The 22,969-nt window shown below is 42.4% G+C and overlaps 2 protein-coding genes across 2 annotated transcripts in view; one reads left to right on the forward strand and one right to left on the reverse strand.

Annotated features, from left to right (window-relative positions):
* atad2b (ATPase family AAA domain containing 2B) overlaps window positions 1–15,338 on the reverse strand; it is an 84,063-nt gene extending 68,725 nt beyond the window's left edge. Inside the window, exons 1-19 of the mRNA XM_085771179.1 lie at window positions 15,077–15,338; window positions 13,184–13,350; window positions 12,788–12,819; window positions 12,521–12,668; window positions 11,775–11,874; window positions 11,528–11,657; window positions 11,189–11,338; window positions 10,973–11,048; window positions 10,683–10,784; window positions 8,427–8,538; window positions 8,166–8,281; window positions 7,767–7,941; window positions 7,406–7,494; window positions 6,174–6,333; window positions 4,723–4,813; window positions 3,821–4,132; window positions 3,013–3,163; window positions 1,059–1,245; window positions 748–933 (exon numbers count right to left, since the gene is read on the reverse strand). Coding sequence (XP_085627305.1) covers window positions 748–933; window positions 1,059–1,245; window positions 3,013–3,163; window positions 3,821–4,132; window positions 4,723–4,813; window positions 6,174–6,333; window positions 7,406–7,494; window positions 7,767–7,941; window positions 8,166–8,281; window positions 8,427–8,538; window positions 10,683–10,784; window positions 10,973–11,048; window positions 11,189–11,338; window positions 11,528–11,657; window positions 11,775–11,874; window positions 12,521–12,668; window positions 12,788–12,819; window positions 13,184–13,350; window positions 15,077–15,175 — 2,583 coding nt within the window. The 5' untranslated portion in view covers window positions 15,176–15,338. The remainder of the gene's footprint in view (window positions 1–747; window positions 934–1,058; window positions 1,246–3,012; window positions 3,164–3,820; window positions 4,133–4,722; window positions 4,814–6,173; window positions 6,334–7,405; window positions 7,495–7,766; window positions 7,942–8,165; window positions 8,282–8,426; window positions 8,539–10,682; window positions 10,785–10,972; window positions 11,049–11,188; window positions 11,339–11,527; window positions 11,658–11,774; window positions 11,875–12,520; window positions 12,669–12,787; window positions 12,820–13,183; window positions 13,351–15,076) is intronic.
* Window positions 15,339–17,488: 2,150 nt separating this feature from the next.
* ubxn2a (UBX domain protein 2A) lies at window positions 17,489–22,244 on the forward strand. The gene is made up of 7 exons (XM_085770599.1): window positions 17,489–17,573; window positions 17,965–18,027; window positions 18,253–18,364; window positions 18,897–19,006; window positions 19,686–19,823; window positions 20,430–20,591; window positions 21,255–22,244. Exons 2-7 carry the CDS (start codon window positions 17,984–17,986, stop codon window positions 21,436–21,438), a joined length of 750 nt encoding a protein of 249 aa, XP_085626725.1. The 5' UTR covers window positions 17,489–17,573; window positions 17,965–17,983; the 3' UTR covers window positions 21,439–22,244.
* Window positions 22,245–22,969: the final 725 nt, after the last annotated feature.

Here is a 22,969-nt window from a genome sequence, read left to right on the forward strand (position 1 = left end):
TGCCTTTATCCTAAATGAGTCAACTACAGCGAGAGAATCATCTCAAGAGCCCTTCCTGCCTCGGAGCAGTAGCAGAGCTGAAGTCTCGCCAAAACAGTAACAGTCAGCCACACACATACATAAATATAGAAACAGGGGGAAATGAATCTGCAATAGGCTGCATAGGCAGACATAATGGTGTGGTGTGTCACCCAGCTCTGAACTGATTAAAGCCATTCTGTTTGCAAGTGAGGACCCTCCTCTTACTTTTCACCATCTCTTTTTCCCCTTCAATTTTCTCTATTTCTCCTTTCTCTGTGGCAATGCCGCCCTTACAGACAAAAACCACAGCAGGTGGTCTGGCTCTGCTTTGGCTTTCCCAAAGAGAATGATAAATCCTGGAGAAAGGATGAAGGGGCAGGGGTGGGGAGACCCAGGGAGAAAAGTGGACAGTGGGATAAATGACAAGAAAACAGAGATGGAGCCAAAGTAGATAAAAACTCAGTGGGAGCGGCTGACCTTGACTGTGACATCCTGTGTGAGTAGCGCCCCTGATGATGAGGGGGAAAAAGAAACCTTTGAATAATGTTTCAGCCTCCACTACCGTATGAAAGTCTCCCTTCTCACATAATGGACACAATTGCATAAACAGCGATATGAAACATAAGGCAGGTCTCCAGGTAAAGCTGAAAATGTCAGCTCGGCTGTGTGTGTGTGTGGTGTGTGGTGTGTGTGTGGGTGTGGGTGTGGGTGTGGGTGTGATTCTACCTCTTCTGACAGCTGTGAGTAGTGAGTCTCAGCAGTGGCGAGGATAAGGACAGGGCTGAAAGAGGGCACATCCTGCAGCAGGGTGAGGAAGGTGCTCTTCACAGTGTCACCCACTGTCTCCCACCACTCTGAGATATGCGGCATGAATACCACACTGGGCATGCTCCAGCAGGCCTCACGGAAAACCTATAGCGATAACAGATAATGAATTTTTTTAAAAAGCACCACAGTACAAGCCACAATAAAGCAGGGAAATGGAGTATTCCCTCCATATGTGTGCACACGGATGAGTGCGTATCTGTGTGTGTTACCTGAGCGCAGGACTCCTCCGGTGTCTTAGCACTGACGGAGTAGAGAGTGGGCAAATCCAAGCGGTGCACTGGCAGCTTGTCCAGGTGGTGCAGCAAAGCAGGGGCCAAGTGGGAGCTCTGTCCTGAGCCTGAGGGGCCGGCCAGCAGCAGACGAGGCCGGTACGCAGTGGGCTGTTGCAGGGCAGAGCTGCAAGCAGATGGGAGTTCATAGTTAGCATAGCATTTATCACCTCATGATTACTGACCAGCAGTTATACTGCCATTCAGATAAGCAGGTCACAGCAGAAGCCCATTAAGGGTTCTTTTCCGTTTTGATTATTTGCTGCTGTACACTGATATTGATCAGCTTGACACCAGAAGTCCACAACAAGTCGTCATTATAAAACCTTGTATGTCAATACAGTGACAAGTCTTGACTATGAAAGTAAATTAGTAAATAATATATATTTAAAATACAGGTGAAAATAGATCTCTCTGCGCACTGTTCCTGACAAAACTGAAAACATTATATCTGGAACAAAGCGAGATAAACAAAAGCATCATAACACACAAGACTGATGTATCCTCCTTTGAACAACAACGGACTGTTAGCAGCTGGAGTTACAGGAACCCTGAGCTCAGCTGATGTGATTTAACACACCACCACACATCAAGTTAGGTAGTTAGAGGAAACATAGCAGAAGCTGATTAGAGTCTGGGCCAACCTGAAACTTCCACCATATTACATAAGGCTCTGCTTACACCAGCTTCTGACTGTCTGAATGAATCAACACACAACTCGCACTAATCCTCCAGTGTGTTTTCGTAAGTATTTGGCAAGCAAGAAATAACTGAGTCTCACATTTAATTCTCTCTCCTATATGTTCTCTTCGATTACACCAGCAGGAGACCTTTATATGAGCTCCAAGGTTCAGCCAAGTAAACATGGCCTTTCTGAGCACTGAAGAGAGCTAATGGGGCATTATATACTGCTTTTAAAGTCATTTTTAATAATCAATACAGCCTTCCTAGATTTGTAAATGCATGCTCTGAAAAGTTGTTCTTTCAAATAATCACACAGTGATATAGTAAGAAAACATCCCATTCAATCTTCCAAGCATATTGTGTAAAACTAAAAGCTTTATGACTGCTTAATAGGTTCATCAATAAAGTGTTTCAGCAAATGAAAAGCCACAAGTCAGTCCTTGAGTATTCCAATTCACAGCTCTCCATTTTTGAATTCAAGCACAGATTGTGACTAATAGCAGAAATGTTGTTATCCCCCCCTCTGATCTAGCCATATGGTGTTGACAGTTAAGAAATATTGATGTTCATCTCTGTATTGTTCGTCTTATTAGACACTTTGACTTGAAAACTAGTGGGGGGAATAATGTCTTATATTTGACTTAGGAGCTGCCCCACTAGTTGTAAGGTACTGGTTACTATATTACCATGGTACATTAGATCTTTATGAGTCCCTTAATAGATGGCTACAGTGGAATCTATTAAAGGGATAGTTCAACATTTTGGCAAAATTGGCCGATTGTCATAATCCCTAATAGTCCATCCATATCCTATCCATAATAGTCATAGCAGTAGGTTCGTTCCCTTTAATTGTCGGTGCAAGCTATTTTAAGAATGGCGGAGCAGAGCTGCTCAGAGCTACGCTACAGAGGCTAATGGGATTTCTTGGTTTCCCTCATCAAACTCATCAAATACACAATCCAACAACTCCAAAACGCTCTCATGGACAAGTTGTGAACTGCACATTCACCACGCTATTAGATAATAACAGAACGTTACAAGAGAATTTGCCAAAATGTTGAACTATCCCTTTAAGACTTTGGTTTGTACAATGACAAAGTCATCATGTGTCCCTGTGTCACCACTTAAAATGTATTATTTTCCAAAAATATGGCAACTTCATCGCCAGGGGAAAATGAAAATGTTTTTTGTTTTTTTAATGTCAACTCACGAGGAGAAATGGAGGAAGGGTCCGTGCACTGCAGAGGAAGAGAGCTGACTCTTTGGGGATGCAGCAGGCTCGACTTCATAGATGGAAGCAGAGCCTTCCTCATTGTCATCGTCGCTGTACAAGTCCTCTTCGAGCAGTTGATTGTCACCGCCTAGCACAGAGAGGAACAGTGTTTACACAGTCACACATACTGTATGCAGGAACTCACCTTCCCTGGCATAACTGTGCAACAGTGGTGGTAAATTCACTAAAAAAAGTTAGTTTCTACAAAGTTAAATCCTCAAGGCAACACTATCACTGACATTAATGTAGCCATTTCACCAAAAAAGTGAGAGTAGAAAAAAGAGAGTTGGCTTATTAGACGAGATGTAATACAGTTTAAAGTGATACAACACCACAGGAAATTCATGCTATTATGGGGTGGAAGAGGTACAACTCTGGGATTGTGCTGCATTGTAGCTAATCTGCTGTAAACACCCTTTTGTTGACGGGAGTGGGAGCTGGTATTGAAGTGTTCGCAGGATAACTAGTTATCCAATCTCCCCATACTCAGGGGGGGTGTTCCACCACTGAGTCTATGTTCAGTGTGTGAGGGTGATACAAAGCACTTTGTACTATTTAATAGTCTCTTTCTCTTTCTCCCCACCTCATTACAAAAGTGCCAACAGGGAAAGCGCACTAACAAGTCAGACAGGTGGCAAGGGAAAGGAGAGCGAGAGTCAAGGTGGGAGAAGCAGCAGCCAGCAACAGGGAAGCATAAACAAACGATACAGCTGAAACCAGGGGCCCCTGGGTGCCAGATCCCTACCATGTGTGTTGTCCTTATCAGTGCACTGAGCGTGGGGGAAGACTCGGAGCAGAGCTTTCAGCACCAAGGAGAAAGAGCTGGCCAGCAGGGGCCTGAGGGTGGGAGACAGGGCTCTGCCTGGGGGAGCCAGTGCCCTCTGGGAGGCTGGGACGATTGTCCTCATGGCCTTGCTGAAGTCGCCAGGCCCCAGAACGATGGAGGTGACATCCAGCTTCAGTTTGACGCTGCTGCCATAGATCTGGGGGTAGCGGCGACGCAGAGCCGCCAAGGCTGCCTCTGTGCAAAGTGCTTTGATGTCAGCACCACAGTAGCCTGAGTACAAACCACACACACACAGAGGTTAGTTATTACTACGGCCAAATAAAAAAAAGGTTGTTTTCAAGTGACATAGATAACATGGATGTATACAGTCTACCATTTGACATTATACCAACTAGAGATGCACATGATTAACCACTTAACCGTTAACCGATAACAAGAACTTTGAGCAATAAATACTATCGGTTAATTAAAAAAAAAAATGTATTTGCTCCTTATGTCGTCAACTCATGGGGGCATGTCGACACGTGCAGACTTCCACATGCCTTCAGTCATATTTCGCAGCAAAAAGTTACACAGGAGGACTGACGGTATGTGCCAGTTATGCGGCGCAGTCCCCATGAGGGAAGGTCAGACAATAAATGTAGCCTACATGGACAAAGATGTGCATCTTCTGTAACAAGAACGCTACAAAAAAAAAGGATGTTGCTGCTCTGCTGTTCCTTTCTCTTCAGCCTGGTGTTTGGCTGCACTTTGTATAAAAACAGTTCAACATTGGAAGATCTAACTTCCATCTGAGACGGAGCACAGTGTATCTGGTGCTGGTCATGGGATAAAGTGGTGTATACAGTTGTCACTCTTACCGACACATTTTTCTGCAAGCTCATTTACAAATGGCTCAGCTAATTTGGGATTCCAGTCCCTCGTGTGAATCTCCAAGATGTGCTTTCTGGCCTAAAGGGAGGATTTGGAGTGGAAAAGAGTAAAGAGGAACAAAAAAGTCAGTACACAAGGAAACACAAAGCCTGTGCAGTCTTATACACAAAAAACATCAAGTAAGATGAGTAACCGCTCCTGTACCTGCCACTGCTAACAAACAATGTAAAGAACCCCATGCATCATTCAGACAGTATGTTGCTGAAGCCAAGACAAAGGAAAGAAACAGCATGGCAATGATACCTGGGGAAATCACTTCATAAATATCTTAATTAAAGACATGATTCATTGAGTGCAGCCTTTATTCTATCTAGAGCCGATAACACCGGGAGAAAGATCAAAACTGGCACGAGTGCACGAGTGAGCTCAACTGAAGGGCTCGCTAACACTTCAGCACAATGCACCCTTCAATTCATCACAACGTCTCCACACGACTGCGCTTTGATGAGCATGCATTAAGAACAAAGTGGTCTTTGTCGTGAATGAAGGGCAACAGTTTTCATCATCTTTCATCACATCTCCCCTTTCTATTCAAACGACACAACTGGGCCAGACTTCGTACAGGCTCCTAGCCCGGGTAATACCAGGAGGGAGCCCGACTAGAATGAGTGGAGAGGCTCGCTATTTGCACAAGAAGAACAAGGGTTTTTTGGCGCTCAGTACCGGCGAGTTCAGCCAGCAATGGCCAGCAGATTACGCTTTGATTCACGATCGTCCTACTGTGTGGATAAACGATGTGAGGCAACCCATTAGATAGGCTCAATGGGAAGGAGTCACCTACACTGGGCTGTTTATCTGACTCACTGTCACACTCACACATGTGTAACATTGTTTTGTGAGCAGCAGCAAAAAAATAAATAAAGAACTCTCCTCAAGTGCAAGATTAAAGCAATCAGATCTGCATATTAATAAATGTGGTGAAATTGATTTTTAATTTTCCAGAAACCTAATGAGCATCTGCTTTACCACTTGCTTGTTGGATCAAAACATCCAGCAGAGTGAAAAACAGGAGAGGAGACTCTTAATAGCCAGAGGGCTCCATGCTCTAATTTTGTCACAGGACTCAGATGAGTAAAATACTAATTACTTCAGCATTATAGTGTCTCCACCTGGGTGTGCATGTAGGTGCAGCCTTGTGCGCAAAGTGTGTGATCCTTACACAGAATATTGTAGGCCGTTGCCAAGTGGTCTTATTTTATCTGAAAGGTACAAATATAGCCTACTGTACATGTTGAACACATTCTATGAGGCACAGCAATGAAATATTAATGTTTCTCAAACGAAAACACAAGCGCAGTGAAAACAAGAAGTGATGTGATAACAATGTGTCCATTGCGCACGTGTCCACTGTATACAATCATGTTCCACTCTGTCTCACCGTCTTGTCGGGCAGGTTGAACAGAAACTCCCGGTCAAAGCGTCCAGGCCTCCTGAGTGCTGGGTCGATAGAGTCGAGTCTGTTTGTAGCACCAATGACCACTATCTCCCCACGACTGTCCAAGCCGTCCATCAAGGCCAGCAGAGTGGACACGATAGAACTAAACAGCAGAAGGACAGATAAGTGACGCATTTGTGTTTTATGTAGCAAAACAGCAAAATTACACAACAACTGCCACACAAAGTATAAAATAAAAGCTTAATCCATTAAATAAATGTTGCAAAAACTTACAATATTACACATAATATACGTGCAGACATCCAGGGTCCTGAAACTTTTTGAGTATGAAACAATATTGACAAGCCTCTCGAGTGAGTGCTGACCAAATAAACAAGGTCTTATTTCTGCAAACACCTGCTCAATCAAACAGGCATAATGAACAAAACAGTGTGAGGCAAAAATATCAACTGTTCTGTTTCTCTGTTGACTTGAGCTCCATGCATGTATTTACCCAGCATGGCAGAAAGAGGAGAGCATCTGTAAACTCGAGCATAACACGCATTCATGATTTGAATCAAATGTGCTGCGGAATTGTTTTGCTACATTTCGCAAATATCTCTTCTGTTTATTTTAGATGGCAACTGTTTTCTTTAGGACCAACTGCAAGCTGTTTGCATAATAGGATGCTTCCTCACCTGCACTGCCCGTTGAAAATCAGAAGTGAAATAGTTATGTTACAAATATATCATTGATGTGAACCACTGAGATGCAGAACCGGCCAAGTCAGAGCTAAAGTGGCGGCAGTGTTTGGACCTGCAGTTCCAGCGAACCTGTGCCACCTTTTGGCGAGGAGCGTAATAGCAGCAGCATTTTAAACCTCCACACAGGCCGGCATGCAAATGTGAGCAAAAGTAAAAGCAGCCACAATTTTGACACTTTCACCACTGCATGTCGACAGATGTTTGTGGTTCTTTAAAGCAGCTTTTGTGTGTATTTAAAAGGAGGAATAAAAATGACTAATTCAATGCTTGGCTATGGTCTCTATGACAATTCCCTGAAGTCCTTGACAAAAGTGATTATTGAGGTCACTGAAAGACTGATTAGTAAGTGCAAATTATAAGTGCAATTTTACACTGGGCCATGCTGGAGGTACCAGCATGTTTCATCTATAAACAACCACATAGAACAGTTGCACAGTCTTGTATAATGTGAGTGTTAAGCCACAGTCTCACCTGTGTATCTGGTCTTGCCTGCTGGAGCGAACAGGAGCCAAACCATCAATCTCATCAAAGAAAATGATAGATGGCCTCATCAGGTATGCCTGATCAAAAGCATACACAAAACCAAGGTCAAACCAAAGGAAAAGAAAACATTAAACTCACTCAAAAATGCATCTACCTGGATGATTCAGCCTGCTTTTTTATAAAGAATATGAAAAACAATATTGCAGCACACAGGAAATATTTTATGAAGATACTTTACCAGCAGCAAATTACCGGTTTCCTATTTAAACTGTGTCAGGTCAGGTCAGTTCAGGTCAAGTGACTGACTCCATCGTGCAAGAATTAATAAAACTCCCTGTGAGTGACTCACCTGGTCAAAGAGCAGGCGTAGCTGACGTTCTGATTCACCGACCCATTTGCTGAGACAGTCGGCTCCTTTCCTCATGAAGAAGGAAACCTTCCTGTCTCCCTGGCTACACTCATTGGCAAGTGCCCGTGCAACCAGGGTCTTTCCTGTCCCCGGGGGGCCGTAGAACAAACATCCTCTAAAAAGGGAACGGGAGGAAACAGAATCTATGTAAACTTGATAAAATGAACACCACTTAACTCATAACTCAGTACTTTTGTACAATTATGTATCAAAAAGATGATAAAAGTAATGTCATCATAAAAATGGACAATATGTCTGTAGTGAAATTTTATGAAAGCCATTTTTTCCATCAAGCCTGTTAGAAAATTACTAAAAAAAAATCATGTTAGTTCTTCTCACCTGGGAGGTTGAATCTTGAACTTCTCAAAGATTTCAGGGTAAAGCAGAGGGAACACTACCATCTCCTTTAGTGACTGAATGTGATAACTGAGGCCACCCACACTGTCAAATTTCACCTGAGGAGAAAAAGACATGATTCCCTACTATGAACACTGATAATCTTAATAGGCCTCTCTGTTTGGCTACAAGATTTACTGAAGTGTATAAATCTCAAGTTGCGAGGCTACATCTTTTTTGGCATTTATTAACATTTCCACTCACAGAGGTATCAAGGTTCATGGGATCCACATCAGCCAAGCTGGCACCCACTTTCACCCGATCACGCAACACTCCACTAGCCAGATCTTCTCCAGTCAAGTTCATGGGCAAACATCTGTGAAACAAATAAGGATAACATAATGACTGCTAAGACTGTGGCCACAACTGTTGCTGCAGTCAAATTCAAAACACTGCAGCGCGTTGTTTCCCCTCCCCTCGCCCCCAGACTCGAGGTTGCCAGTTAACCACGCGCTAACCCCTGCCCTGCTCCAGCTTTGTGGCTATGGTACCCGAGACTCACTCTACAGTCTCAAAGTAAAGATGATCATTCCTCTCTAAAACATGTTAAGACTGCATTAGTTACTACGTGCAGTGAGAGGGATGAAGCAGCAGTACATTTACATCTGTTATCATAGTACATTTATCTCCTATGTGTTTGCGTTTCTGTAGTTTGAGCAGGCTGTTGATTAGGGATGGGTACCTTTCGCATTTGAATCGATACGGTATCGATACTCGGTACCTGGGAACCGATACCGGTACCAATCGGTACCTGTTTTCGGTACTTTTTGTGTGTGTGGTAATTTACAGTAAAAAAAAAAAAATCAAAATGTCTTAAATTTTAATATTTACCTCTTAACAACATCACAACTCCTCAGCCTTTAAGAGTGTTTTATGTTTTAGGGATGGGCAGTGATTTTCATATAATGGAATAGTCATTCAATGAAAAAAAAAAGTTTATGAGACTATCGTCTTGTCTGAAAAAATGTCCGTTTTTACTGTGGGAAAAGGAGAAACATGGAGAGACACCTACAGCCATCAGAAAGCTCTGTGTGAAACTTTGTCAAATAAAAAAAAACAACTGAAACTGCAGTGCAAACTCTGCAACATGTGCACTTCACGTTTTGACGAGAGGAGAGGGGGAGACTTCATCCTCGTTTAGATGTGCTCTCGTTACATGACGAGGACTTGAATGGCGCCGCTGTGATGAGAAGCGGGACTCGGGACAGGACCGCTTCGGTACGGATTGTCACAACAGTCCGTTCTTCACGTTAAATGACGGACGGCTGTTTTTCAGGTAGTGATTTAAAACGACGGGCTGGCTCTACCGCTTCTCCACGTCTCATTTCAGAGAGAGAGAGGGATAGAGAGAGAGGGAGAGAGAGAGAGAGAGAAGGGGGGCGGGCGCGAGTGTGCGGGGCTCATGCAGACTGCACTCTCGCTGACGCACGACGATGGTGTGTTCAGGTACCAAAATGTGGTACCGATTGACTTTATGTGAATCGATACTCGGTGCTTTGGTGGCAATTCGATCGGTACCAAAAAAGTACCGAATTTCGGTACCCATCCCTACTGTTGATGAATATTTAGCTTTTTACTCTGACTGTTTATTGCCAGCGGAGTTCACGTCAGCTCGGGTGATCTGCAGGTTATTGGTCACTTCACCGCTCTGATGCTGTGTGTGTACACACAAACACACAACACTGTTACCCCGTATCTACAGAAGCCTTAGTGCATGTTCTTCATGCTGTAGATCAGCCAACGTATGAGACGTGTTACCGCAGAATTAACAATGTTTTCACAGTCAGAGCTTTCTCCTCCACTTTCTGACCGTTGGATCATAACACATGATGGCTCAGTGAACTGACCGGGCTGGACTCATCACATGAACTGCTCCACACATTCACCAACACTTAATGTACTCCATTTCACCACATGTCCTCTCTTTTTTCCAACTTTTACTTTGTAATTCTTCCCTTTAGCTGCAGCTGCTACAGCTCAAACTAACTATATGCTCACGTCAGGAGGTGGTGTATCAGACAGCACAGTGACAAGCCGCTTATTTCTCCTATGTGATATCAAGGAAATATAACAATAGTCAATAATCGAAATCGTTCAAAAAAATTTTGCAGTCTCAATTGGAGGTCGTTTTCTCTCCCAGCCGTAGCTGCAACTCAGTGGTAGCTTAACTGGCAACCCGGAGGCCGAAATGCCACAGAGGAGCAATGGGTGGCGCAACAGACCAAAACACAAAATCAAAACATAAACATGATCTGCAGGCTGCAATTTTTTTTTTTTTTTTCTGGTTGTACCATTGTTGTCTCTAGTTGTCACTATTAAGTACTTGCTGTACATTTCTTACATACAGTTCCTTTAACAATCCTACTGTCTCTTTAAAAAACTAACAAAACTTTTTCAATCAAAACAAAAGTCAAATAGATGCAGGTGGAAGACGGATTTTTAAAAAAAAGCAGAAGTCACCTGTTTCTAGCCCGGGTCATGCTCTTGCTTTTTCTCCGCTCGAATCGTTCCTCATCAGAGGACGAGGTGGTGTCGCTGCTGTGAATGGCATGTTTCTTCACTCTGGAGAAGTGAGGCAATCTAGAATTAGTGTCACACAACTACCCTGTCACAGTCCTTAATGAAGAGGAAAAGACCTTTTTGCAACCACAGCTCTGAATTCATTAGTCATGGTAGCGTAAAAAGCTGCTTAAAAGTCACACGTTGTTAAACATTCACCGTCAGATGTGACAAATTAAGTTGCTACCAACCTTATATGGCTTCTTCTTGCTGGGGATCTGTGGGTGTCAAAAAGTGAAGGGTTGCTCTGTTTTCTGTTCACAGGCTCTGAAAAAGCAAAAACAGGGCGACTGGTTATGGCTCCAACCTAAGGCGTTATTAAATTAAAAGGACATATTAACATAAATAGCAAGTAGAGCTTTAAAAGTTCATACAATAAAGCTTTGATGAAAAGACAAATTAAGTACCAATAGGTGGGGCCTCATATCTTTGCACCGTCTTCCGCTGCCTCAGATTGTATGGTCTGTCATTTTCCTCTCCTGCCTCTTCCACGTCATCTCCTTCATCGTCTTCATCGTCATCCTCTGCGTCCTCCTCCTCTTCTTCACCGTGAGATTCTGAGAGTCACAAAGGTGGTTTCAAACATCAAATAAAAATACTACCAAGTGTAAGCGTTTAAAAGATTTCCCCCAGTACACTAAGACATCGAATCTTTTTGTTACAGAGAAAGAGGCTCTTCATAAAGTTTTCATCATCTCTCCCCTCACTCCACTGATTCATGGGTAGAACATCAGCAGGAAACTGACCCTCCGTGCCTTCCTCCTCTTCCTCCTCCTGCTCCGTTTTGCTCATGACTTTGTGGTGAGTAGGCATGCTGAAAGTGCTCCTGCGCATGGATTTCCTGCGCTTCACCCGCGAATACATGTCCATGTTTTCCTGAAAGAAAAATTTAGCTTAATGCACATCACTTGTGTGCATGTGAGATCATCACAGATTCAGTGGTGCTGCCCTTTAATGGTTCTGCTTTGTGTCTTACACTGTGGCCACACTCACTTCTTCAGTGTCTCCTGTCCACATGCGAAGACGCTCCACCTCACGGTTCTGCCTTATGCTGCTGATGTTGTCCATCTCCTGAAGGACAGCCTCAGCAGTGCTGCGCACAGAAAGACAGACTATAACAACCTGAAGGGACCTTTATGCAAGCGCAAAATGAGCAAGCACTTTCATCTGGGAGAAATGTATGAATTGCATTGCAATTTGAGCCGTAGAACTATTGCTGCGTTGCCTCTTTACTTCAGGAAAGTGGTGGTATTTTAACAGAAAGACGATGAAAGTAAAGTGCTGAGATCTGTCTGTAATGTCCATATTTTGTAAACTTTGCATTTTACTCTTACAAGAAACCTGTGCGAAATAGTGTAAGGTCGCCACCGAATGTTCAACCAATATCGATGAAAATGTCACAACACTGTTTAGGCTGAAAGTCAACTTTGTAAACTCAGTCACATCTCATTACAAATCCAATGAGGCGGATCATTGTGCTAAAACATTTGAAACATCCACATCAAATTGTATATGTGTTTATACATATACAAGTAAAAAGACATGACCATCTCAGTGACCAAATGAAACTCATAAAATTGATACTTTCTGGATTTCTCATGCTTTTCCCAAGCAGAAGTGGAGTTATTTATGCTGCAACATCCATTAATCGATTCAGTAATACACATCCTCTTTCTCCACCTATTTTCAAAGCAGTAGTTGCAAAGGCAGGTGTCGGTAGCATGGGGTGTGTTAGCTACCTGTTGACCAGCTGGTCAAACAGCAGGCTCTGATTGAGGTGTTCAAATTGGCTCTTCTTCACCCGGCAACTCCTCTTCAGCTCCACATGGCCGTTCATATGAGAGTGATCTCCACCTCCGCTCTCATCATTGCGGTGATTCATATGGGCTGCAGCATTAACAAAAAGTTGAATTAGGAGCCAATTATCTACTTGTTTGTTTCCCAAATGCATATGTTAAAAATATGGCTTAAAAGGAATTAAACAGATTGAAAAGAAATTGCATTACCGTGTCCATTCTGCATTATGCGAGAGGACAGCCTAGAAATAAAACAACAGAGTGAAGAAATGTGTATAGACATCTGTACAGAAGACTGCAATTAGTCACACAAAACACTGTTTGAGAGCTCATGTTCAAGTTTGTCTGCACCACTGATTACAACACATGACATGAGAGAATTAATGAAGTCTGACTCAACAGCCAGTGACAACAAACAGCTGTCTGGATAATTCTGGTTTATTTAAACTTCAACAACTGTTCAGACAAATAAGTTAAACTAAATGACTTCATTGCAATTTGTACTAAAACAAAAGGCTTATTTCTGCCAAAGACATTATATCACTGAGCCGCACAATATTATGCAAGATGTGTATGAGACGAGTGCAACAAAAGCCGGCAGCTGACCTGGTGCGGTAGGTGGGAATGTCCCAGCTGACCCTCTGGCCCTTCGCTTGAGGGGATGGGGAGGTATCGCTAGAGCTGGACCCACGGGCGGTCTGCCGCCGTGTCCGCTTGGAAGGGGGAGCTAATCGGGGGCTGCTGGGGCTGCTCACATCACTACTGGGGTCCTTCTGTCAAACAAACAGCACATCAACATTTCAGTGGGGAAGAAGGCAGAAGTGGTAAGCAATCAGAACAAGCAAGCAACGAAAACAAGAGAATATCAATAGCCTTTTTGCAAATATCTGTGTGAACACTTCACACTGTCAATCATTGTTTAAAGAAAAGGGAGGGAAAAGGAATATTGAGCAAATAACTAGCAAGCATGACCAAAATGCTCAAGTACAGATCAAATTTATAGTCTTTTAATGAGACAAGACACCTTGTGTCAAACTCCTCAGTGAATTCTCTAAATTCACAACACAGCACCAAGCAGACATATGTATATGCCCTTGATGCTAATGCCTTTCACAGCTTAACTTCCCTGTTGATATGAATGCCTATCTTACTGTTGTCATAGGCAACTGTCTGCAATGCCTGCAGAGGGGTTTGTCTGACTGACTGGACAGACAGATGCAGACAGACGAAGAGGTGCAAGATAAATGGAACGGACAGAGGTGGCCAAACACTTGCACCTTTAAGTCATTCTTCATTTGAATCATTTTAGGAGGAACAAAGTCACACAACAATGGTCAGTTATAGCAACAGATCTCCAGATAAGGGGCAGCTTTGAAAGCTTCTTGTGCAAAACAATCGGAATTCTTGAAAATAACGCATTAAATCATGAAAGAGTGTAAGGTTTATCACTCTATAGCTTTTTAATAACAGCTTGCATTTCCATGTGTCATCAGTTAGTCTGGCTTGCAATCCACAAGACTGGATATAAGCCAGGAATTACTCGAATTTCTGGAACCACAATTTAACTAAGTATAAAAACCCTTAGCCAAATAGCCCATTAAAACTCAAGAATGTGCTAATGACTCTATAAATTATCAGATCGCTGAATTATGCTGTCCGTCTGTGTTAAGTGCTATAATAATCGTAAATAGTGCGGAAACACAGAGCCCTTTGCCTTGCATAATCTCAGTGTTTACATTTGAGACAAAGGCTGTCAGACAGCTTGTAGGTCAGACGACTAGAGCAACAACTAATGCTGATAGTTGAGTGTAGATTTCTAAAAAAGTAGTAAAATATCAAACTATTTAACACAATACCAGTGTTTTTATACATGTGTAGTAAAAAGAGGCTGAAGGGGTCTTTGGGGGTATTTACAACACAAAGTTCACCAAGTTCAGACTTGCTAAATACGGGACTTGAGCCAGCCAACTGTTGTGAACCTGGACTCCCTTCCCCCACTGTAAGCTAGCTGTCGGGCTAGCTGTAACCTACAAGCGTTAGCTCAACTATCGCTTTATCTCTTCGTCGTTTGGAGAAAACAATCACGACGATACGAGCAGGACGGTGACATGACGAACTGCTGATAGCCTCGTATGAAAATCCCATCTGTCTTCATTTACGAGGCTAATTTGCGGAGACAATGGTGAAACAAGTCAGCCGGGTAAAAATTGCCAAACACAAAGGGAACTCAAGTTAGGGCTAGCCAGGAGTTACCACCGCTAGCTTTGTCATTTGACAGCTGCACAACACGTCTCGTGCCAGTGACACGAGCACCAACCGCTGTGTTCACTTGGTGCATTGTGTACCTGCGTGACCAGGCAGGTGTCAACTTCAGCACTGCTCGTACTTGTCTGTGAATCGTGTATTATGCGGAGCACCTTGAGGCCACGGCTACGGCTACCTAGCCAACTAGCAGCAGGGGCAGCTAGCTCACCGGCAAAAGAAAAGAAACCGGCTTACATGTTCCTCAGAGTTTCGCTCGTTTCTCGACGACGACCTAGTCCTGGAGGAGATGTAGGGACCGCTCCCTGGCCGTGAGCTTTTCCTTGTGTTCACCATGTTTCTTTTTTTCTTTTTTCCTTTTTTTTTCTTTTGTCTGCCCTTACTGAATTTCTCCAACCGGCTCCAAACACTGCCTCAGTGAGCGCAGCATCGAGGCGCCATTTCTCTCTCTCTCTCTCACTCTGTATCTCTCTCAACCCTCCTCTCTCTCTCGCAAGTGGATGTTGGTCTGTTTGGCAGGTGCATTAATTTTTGCTGACTGGACTACTACTACAACATGAACTACTACCCTACTTATGATATGTACACAACACAAATATGACAAAACCCCACAATGGTCAATACAGATGAGTAAGTTACGTTATTATGAGTTGCAATTTTCATTTCACGGTTGGAGTGTTTACAGTGACCACTAGGGAACACACGATTTAGAGAAGGTAAATAAAGTCACTTCACTAACTTTGAAGCACACACAAGTCCCTAAAGTATAAATAAGGGGAAAAAAGAAAAACTGATATATTTTTTTAAGAGCTTGAGTAGTGTATTCTCCAGATAGCCTATCATGTTTTTTTTTAGCTTTATGGACTCGTTACTACGTTTTTGTTCTTGTTTTTTTAGGCTATTTGTTTTTTAATAATTATTAGATTGGAGAGGAAAAGAACCATTAAGAATAAAGGGGCACTGGTTTGAAGCTGGCAGAAAACACATGCGAGTGAACAGTGTATAATTTATGGGAAATGCTTTAGAAAGTGTTTTGATCATTACATAGAAATTGATTATTGATGATTATCAAACTTTGTGGTTCTTTAATGGAACCCTTAACGCTTGTCTCATTTATTATTCGCCCCTCTTGCAGTTGTCAAAATTGCTCTTACCACTGAATTTGAACCCCACATCCGAGAAATTTGGGATGATTTTTGAAACATCCACCAGAATTTCACATTGTCAAGTTAAACCAAAAGACATCCGTGTGTGTGTGTGTGTGTGTGTGTGTGTGTGTGTGTGTGTGTGTGTGTGTGTGTGTGTGTGTGTGTGTGTGTGTGTGTGTGTGTGTGTGTGTGTGTGTGTGTGTGTGTGTGTGTGTGTGAGATTTAGCCTCTATTGCAGCTGTGGCTAATTGAGAAACCTTTTTATCCCATGAAGTTAAAAAAAGCATTTTTTCCAAGAGCTTCCAGATTAGCGATCTCCTCCAGATTCCCTGACGAATCCATTAACCTCAGTTTTGGTGTCACTACTCACACCCAAACCTTTGTGTGGTTGTATGTGTGTGTGCTTCTATATCTGGCTTCACTGAAGATGCAACTGTGTTAGCCATCTGTTTCATGTTTTTGGTTCAAGCTATGTTTCTTTCTCTAAATGCATTGTCAAAACTATTTATTTTCTTGGAAACCTTATGAATGAATGAATTTATTTTATTTCGGCATATCAAGCTTATACAGCAATATGTTCTGTTATGTGGGGGTGTCAAAGGCATCTGTGATAACTGAAGACAAGAGTAGCATTCTATTACTATTTAATTACTAATTTAATAGGTATTACTTCATTGATGCATTAGTGTGACTTGTGGATGTGCATCAAGTGGCAAACAGGAGGCATAGATAGTCTGCAACATTCCCCACCCTGAACCACCCTGAACACATGTCTTTGTGAAACATTAGAGGCAGGCAGACTTGGTGTTACCATCATACAACTGTCAAATACACATAGATAGATAGATAGATAGATAGATAGATAGATAGATAGATAGATAGATAGATAGATAGATAGATAGATAGATAGATAGATAGATAGATAGATAGATAGATAGATAGATAGATAGATGTAATATTGTTACATATACCAAACACATCCAAGAGTATAATGTATAATATACCCATACAGAGATGTGTGCAGTTAGCGACATAATGCCCTCTTTTTGTTTTTTAGAACATAACAATGGCAGATAAAAGAACAGATCTACAAAGGCTACAGGTGAAGAAAAATAAATGAAAACAAAACAGCCATGCTTCCTAAGACTAGAAAAACACCACAAGTAGCCTACAGTCCATCTGCCTTACTGCAATGCAAATAACTGTCAAATACAACAGAGGGAAAATATGTTTATGATACAGGCGAAAATACTGTAATTAGATAGATAGATAGATAGATAGATAGATAGATAGATAGATAGATAGATAGATAGATAGATAGATAGATAGATAGATAGATAGATAGATAGATAGATAGATAGATAGATAGATAGATGTGTGTCTCAGGTGTCTTCCCCCTGCTATTTAATTCTGTATTGTGTACAGTGGCAAATGACTGTGCTGAGCTCAGCAGCAAAACATCATCACGACAGCAGGGATCGAATTACGGCACTGTTGCGTCACATATTGCTCAGCAGAAGATCCACTGGGCCGAAACCTATGGCTGCAGATGTGTAGCCTGGGATTAACCGACAGAATACGGACTGGTAAATCAGTATTTAACCTTAACCTTAATACGCGCATGCTAATGAGCATCCACTGTATGTCTATGTGTATATAATCCATGCTGTATTATGTACACGCTCTGTGTCGCTGGCTCTCTCCGACGCCCACTTGGGCTGCATAATTAACGATAATGCTACAGGCTGCTTGGTTGTTTATCGTTCAGGGCTGAATCTGTTTTCGACATTTAAAAAAAACACACCGATAATGTGAATACTAGTCAATAAATTCACGCCATTAGTCGCTGAGCTAATAAAGGTCATTTTCAAAATAGATGTATTTAAAGCTCTTCTGGCCCAGTGAATCTCCTCTATGAAATTGGTTTTTACCCCACTGCCTTGCCCACTTATCTCAATGTGTTTATTTTCTCTTTAGATGGGAAACACAGGACGTCATGAAAGAGATTGACACTGTGGGGGATGAGAAAGATGAGAACTGGTACGTCACAGCATTTTTAAAAGATTAAAACACACACACACACACACACACACACACACATTTTATTTAAAAGACTCCATAAATCCTATAGTCTAATTCCTGCAAGTTAATATTTCTCCAGACAGAAGCAAATCAGACAGTAAACAACACAAGCCTTGTGTCTGCTGGGTATAGGCTCAATAAGGCATGTAATGACTGAGTTACACATGTGTCCATTTCTTAAAGGGTTGTCAGTGAAGAAAATGCAGAGGAGGCTCCAATGAGGCGTAGTTTCTCAGTGGAAGATCTCCTCGATGAGGTGGAGAAGATCTGTTACCATGCCTCAGGGACATCAAAGGTCAGAAACAAATTCACCCCACTAAATCCCCAGGGCCAAGTCTCTGTAAATGGGCACTTGGCAGGAAAACATAATTATGTCCAGTGATCTATATTCTGAAATTGTTAACAATTAAATGTGTTTTGGTCTGGTATCTTGTATAAATACAATAAAGAATGTATTATCCAAAAATAAATGAGTAATAATTAAGAGTGTATTAAATTCCTTTATGATAAAAGATATGGTGGCCTAGTTAGGGAGAGCGCTTTGCAGTGATGTTCCAGATGTGAATACCAATACACTCATATAACAGTAGCACAAGCCTTTGGCCAGCTGTGGAGAAGAAAAGACTGAACCCCATACTGCCTGTGCATCGGTCAGTCTGTGTCTATGGTAGACAAGTGCTATAGGATTGAGCGCTGTATGAATGTGTGTATGGGTGAGTGAATCTAGCTTATTGTAGCCTATATAAGTACAGTCCATTTGCCATTTACCACACATTTACCCCTGGGACTCAGGCCGATCAGAACTAATGTAGTTGCCTTCACTCCAGGTGGAGATGGTGGTGAGGCTGTGGAAGGACGGCTTCTCTGTAAACGATGAGGAGTTTCGCAGCTACTCCATACCAGAGAACCAAGACTTCCTGGATTCAATCAAGAGGGGGTAAGTTAACTTTAACCTTGCTGGCATTTCCTGTGTTTTTTTTTTAAAGAGTGCCTTGAAAAAAAGCCTTGGGATTAGTCTTATTTTAACATATGTGCATATAAAGTTGGAAGCCACATCTTCTGCCATCACCATAACAGCTGAGAAGTATTCAAGCCCTTTTTTTTATCTTGATGGTCTGTGAACTTCTGTAAAGTCTGTTAGTTATATTAATAAAATAATCTTGGTGTTGTTACAGTAAGTAACCTTGATTCATGTCTTGAGCTATGCTGTGTTTGGATCCTTGAATTTGAGACACTAGGGCCCTAAAAGCACTACATGTGATATTGAAGAAAGCATGGGAAACCTTGAGTTATGTTTTTGTTATAGTTGACCAATATTCCGATTTAATTTCTCTCAAAGTGGTGTCTAACTTTGTCCTCTTAGAAATACCAATTTCACCTGACATAAAAATGTATAGTGTACACCAAGCCAAACCTTGTATGTAAGTCACGTGTGGCGTCACGTCCTTGTTTTGATCCACTGGCTCGACCTTGCAGTCAGACCCCATTAGTCGCCAGAAGGAAAATTAGCTCCGCTAGTAGACGACATGAGATAGATAAAGCATAATGCTCGTTAGGGCTCATTTTTCATATTGATTGATCTGACCAGACAAGGCTGATCTTTAAATCCATCCCAGGGAGCTTCCGACCGAGTGGGAGAGCAGAGCAGAAGAGGAGGAGCTGGAGATCAGCGTGGAGGACCTGACAGAGGAAAATTATGTTCCGAGGAAAAAGGCCTTTCACCCTTTCAGTGGCCGAGGATATCGACTTGGCAGGTAGGAGGTTACCGCTGCAGTAAGATAAGAGATTCAGATTCAGGTGTTTTATTCATGTACTAAGAAAAACATGATACACAAAGAATACAGTTGACAAGTAAATGTAGATAAAAGGGAACCCCAAAGAAGAAAAAAATGCTTGTGGATAGGGGACCGAAGCAACAGGAAGTAAAAACCTGAATGTCAGATCAGTAAATATGTTCATAAGTATTTTCAAAATAAGTAAAGTAGAGGTTATTTAGCAAACAAATATATGTAAGTTTCCATTATTGTATTGTTTTAATGTGAAGTGTCCAATTTCCAGTTACTTGCTGTTTTATACCACTAGGTGTCCCTCTACATCCAGGTATGGAAGCATCCTTGAGAGGATGACTAAGTAGACAGACACACTGATCAATTGACAGCCTTGGTATTTCCAGGCACCACTGCATGAATACTAAATTGCCCAGTGAATCCAAAAACATGTTGTAGTGTGAGATTTTCTCCATCCATGCGCAGCTGTCATCAAAATCCGAAAAAAATCACCCAATGTATATAAACCATGACGTGTATACTGCACTTGTAACCAGTTCTTAATCTGTTTATTTATTCCCTGTCCATTCCCAGCGTTGCACCCAGAGTGGTGGCCAGGTCACCGTCTGTGCACGAGGATGGAGAATCTCCTCCTATCCCCATGGTAACACTAGACCACGCCCTTCCCGTTACATCGCTGCAGATCTGGTTGGCCGACGGCAGGAGATTGGTACAGAGGTTTAACCTATCGCATCGGTGAGTATCGAGATGTGGAGGCCAAAACACATCTCAATCCTTGCGCGTGACGCCGTCAGATAATAAGCGCGTAGTAAAGACACTTTCTCGCTCATGCTCCGCTGTCTCTAAATCCCATAATCTCAAGCGTCACCGGGTAGAAGTGGTTCAAAGGAATGACAAAAGATTTTTGTTGGTTCTATTCGGGAGGTGGTGGTGAGGAAGGGGAGGGGGCAGGGGGGTTGTTTGAGGATTACATAATGCTTTGTTTTAGTCTTGTGGAGTCTGAAGGCACGGTGCATGTTATATCCCCTGCCACAGTGCATGGGGCTGCAGAAAACATAATCTGAGATGTAGCATTGGAGTAGATCTATAAAATCCCCAGAGAGACATTGCGTAACTCTGATGCAGCATTTATATAACAGGGTTAGTAGCTAAAGGATAGAGAGGGCTGAACCCCTCCAAGCCTCAGAGTGTGAAGTAAAGGCCCGCCATAGGATCACTTGTGTATGCTGGGTCGCCATTAATAATAGATGGTGATACTCGTATAGCAGTTCAGAGGGAGTACAGTATTTGGTCGGTGGGGATGCTTCGCCGGCGAAACGACGTGTTCAGAAGGGAATATTTCTGTCTGTGTATTTTTTTTTATATATATATATATATACGATTCTGTTTATTTTCCAGGATCAGTGATGTTCAGGATTTTGTGGCGCGCTGCCAGAGGAGCTGCCCACCTTTCATCCTGACGACGTCACTCCCCTTCCGAGAGCTCAGCGACAAAGAGTTAAGCCTGGAAGAGGCGGACTTGGCCAACGCTGTCATCGTCCAAAGACCCCTGAACACACAGGCCCCGTTCGGTCACACCTAACCCCCACCCCCCCTCGTAACTTACACAACACGTCCACGATTCCCCCACACTGACATCTCACCATGCCCCCGATAAGCAGTCTCAATGCCCCCTGTAACGTTTGATCTTTATTTACTATACCGCAGTGTTTCGCTGCATTTGATGATTGTTATTTCCCTCTACAGTCTCTGTGTGGGATAATCTAATGGAGATATTGTATGTTAGTTACTGCTGAGGTGCTGTCGTCGATGCTTACTTTGTCTTCTTCCCCTGGAGGACGGTGTTTACCTGCCAGCAGAACTCCCCCAAACTACCTGAACTGCAGAAAAACTGTCAAGGCAAAGCAGTCCTGTCGCCCGTGCAGATGGCCGGCCATGTGTTTCCATCTGTCCCTCCGCTACGTGTATCCCTCCTTCCCTCACAGTCGCACACAATGCCACCACCAGCACCACCACCAACCAACTCTCTAAAGTCTTCCCAAACTCTGAGCACCACTTTTCTGCACTATTTACAGTAAAGAAAAAAAAAGAAAAAACAAGCAGCTAAGACTTCTGTTTGAATCTGTAAGTTTACAATTCTATTTATTCAACACAAGATATTTTCTTTGGACGATATTATGATAAAAAGGAATTAATTGACAGCTTGTTACTGTATTTGTTTTGGCCTGATTGTACGGCTATCACTTGTTATGTCATGTTGTGTTTTTTGTGAACCTTTGCCTTTGTTTTTGCAGGAAGATTTAATACTCAATGTATTCTTTCATTTGACTGCGCCATTTAAAGAAAATCTCATATCAAGGTATAATAAAAAAAACAATCTTCCTCAAACATCTGTTTGTCTGTGATTTAATGTTCCATGTAAAATAGTGGAGTGTTTTTTTGTTTGTTTGTTTGTTTTTAAAGTAAATTACTTTAAAGGGATAGTTCAACATTTTGGCAAATTGACCCATAATCCCATAGTTTTTGGAGTAGGTTTGTTACCTTTATTTGTAGGTGCTCTCGTGAACAAGGTGTGACCTGCACATTCACCACGCTATGAGATCATAACGGAACGTTACGAGACTGTTTTTGGGGGAAATTAATGCAAAACCGCTGATGCAAGTTCCCGTCAGGGGCAGTTTTTCGACAAGCAGTCTCTGCATTTGCCTCGAAAACAACTCCGTCTTGTAATGTTCCGTTATTATCTCATAGCGTGGTGAATGTGCAGGTCACTTGTCCACGAGAGCGTTTTGGAGTTGTTGGATTGTGTATTTGATTAGTTTGACGAGGGAAACCAAGAACTCCCATTATCCTCAGTAGTGTAGCTCTGAGCAGCTCGCGGCTCTGCTCCACTGTTCTAAAAACAGCTTGCACCGACAATTAAAAGTAACGAACCTACTCCTAGGGATTATGGCAATGGACCAATTTGCCAAAATGTTGAACTATTCCTTTAAGAAAGAATTTCGATTTACATCAGTGCTGCTCAGGTGCTGTGTGAAGACTGCTGGTGTGGAGATAATGCCATCACGCCAAGCAGCACTTTATTTCACGTTGTAAATGCAACATCTGTGCTG

This window comes from Trachurus japonicus, chromosome 24 (assembly GCF_045865225.1).
Source record: "Trachurus japonicus isolate A0001 chromosome 24, Traja_1.0".
Lineage (NCBI taxonomy): Eukaryota > Metazoa > Chordata > Actinopteri > Carangiformes > Carangidae > Trachurus > Trachurus japonicus.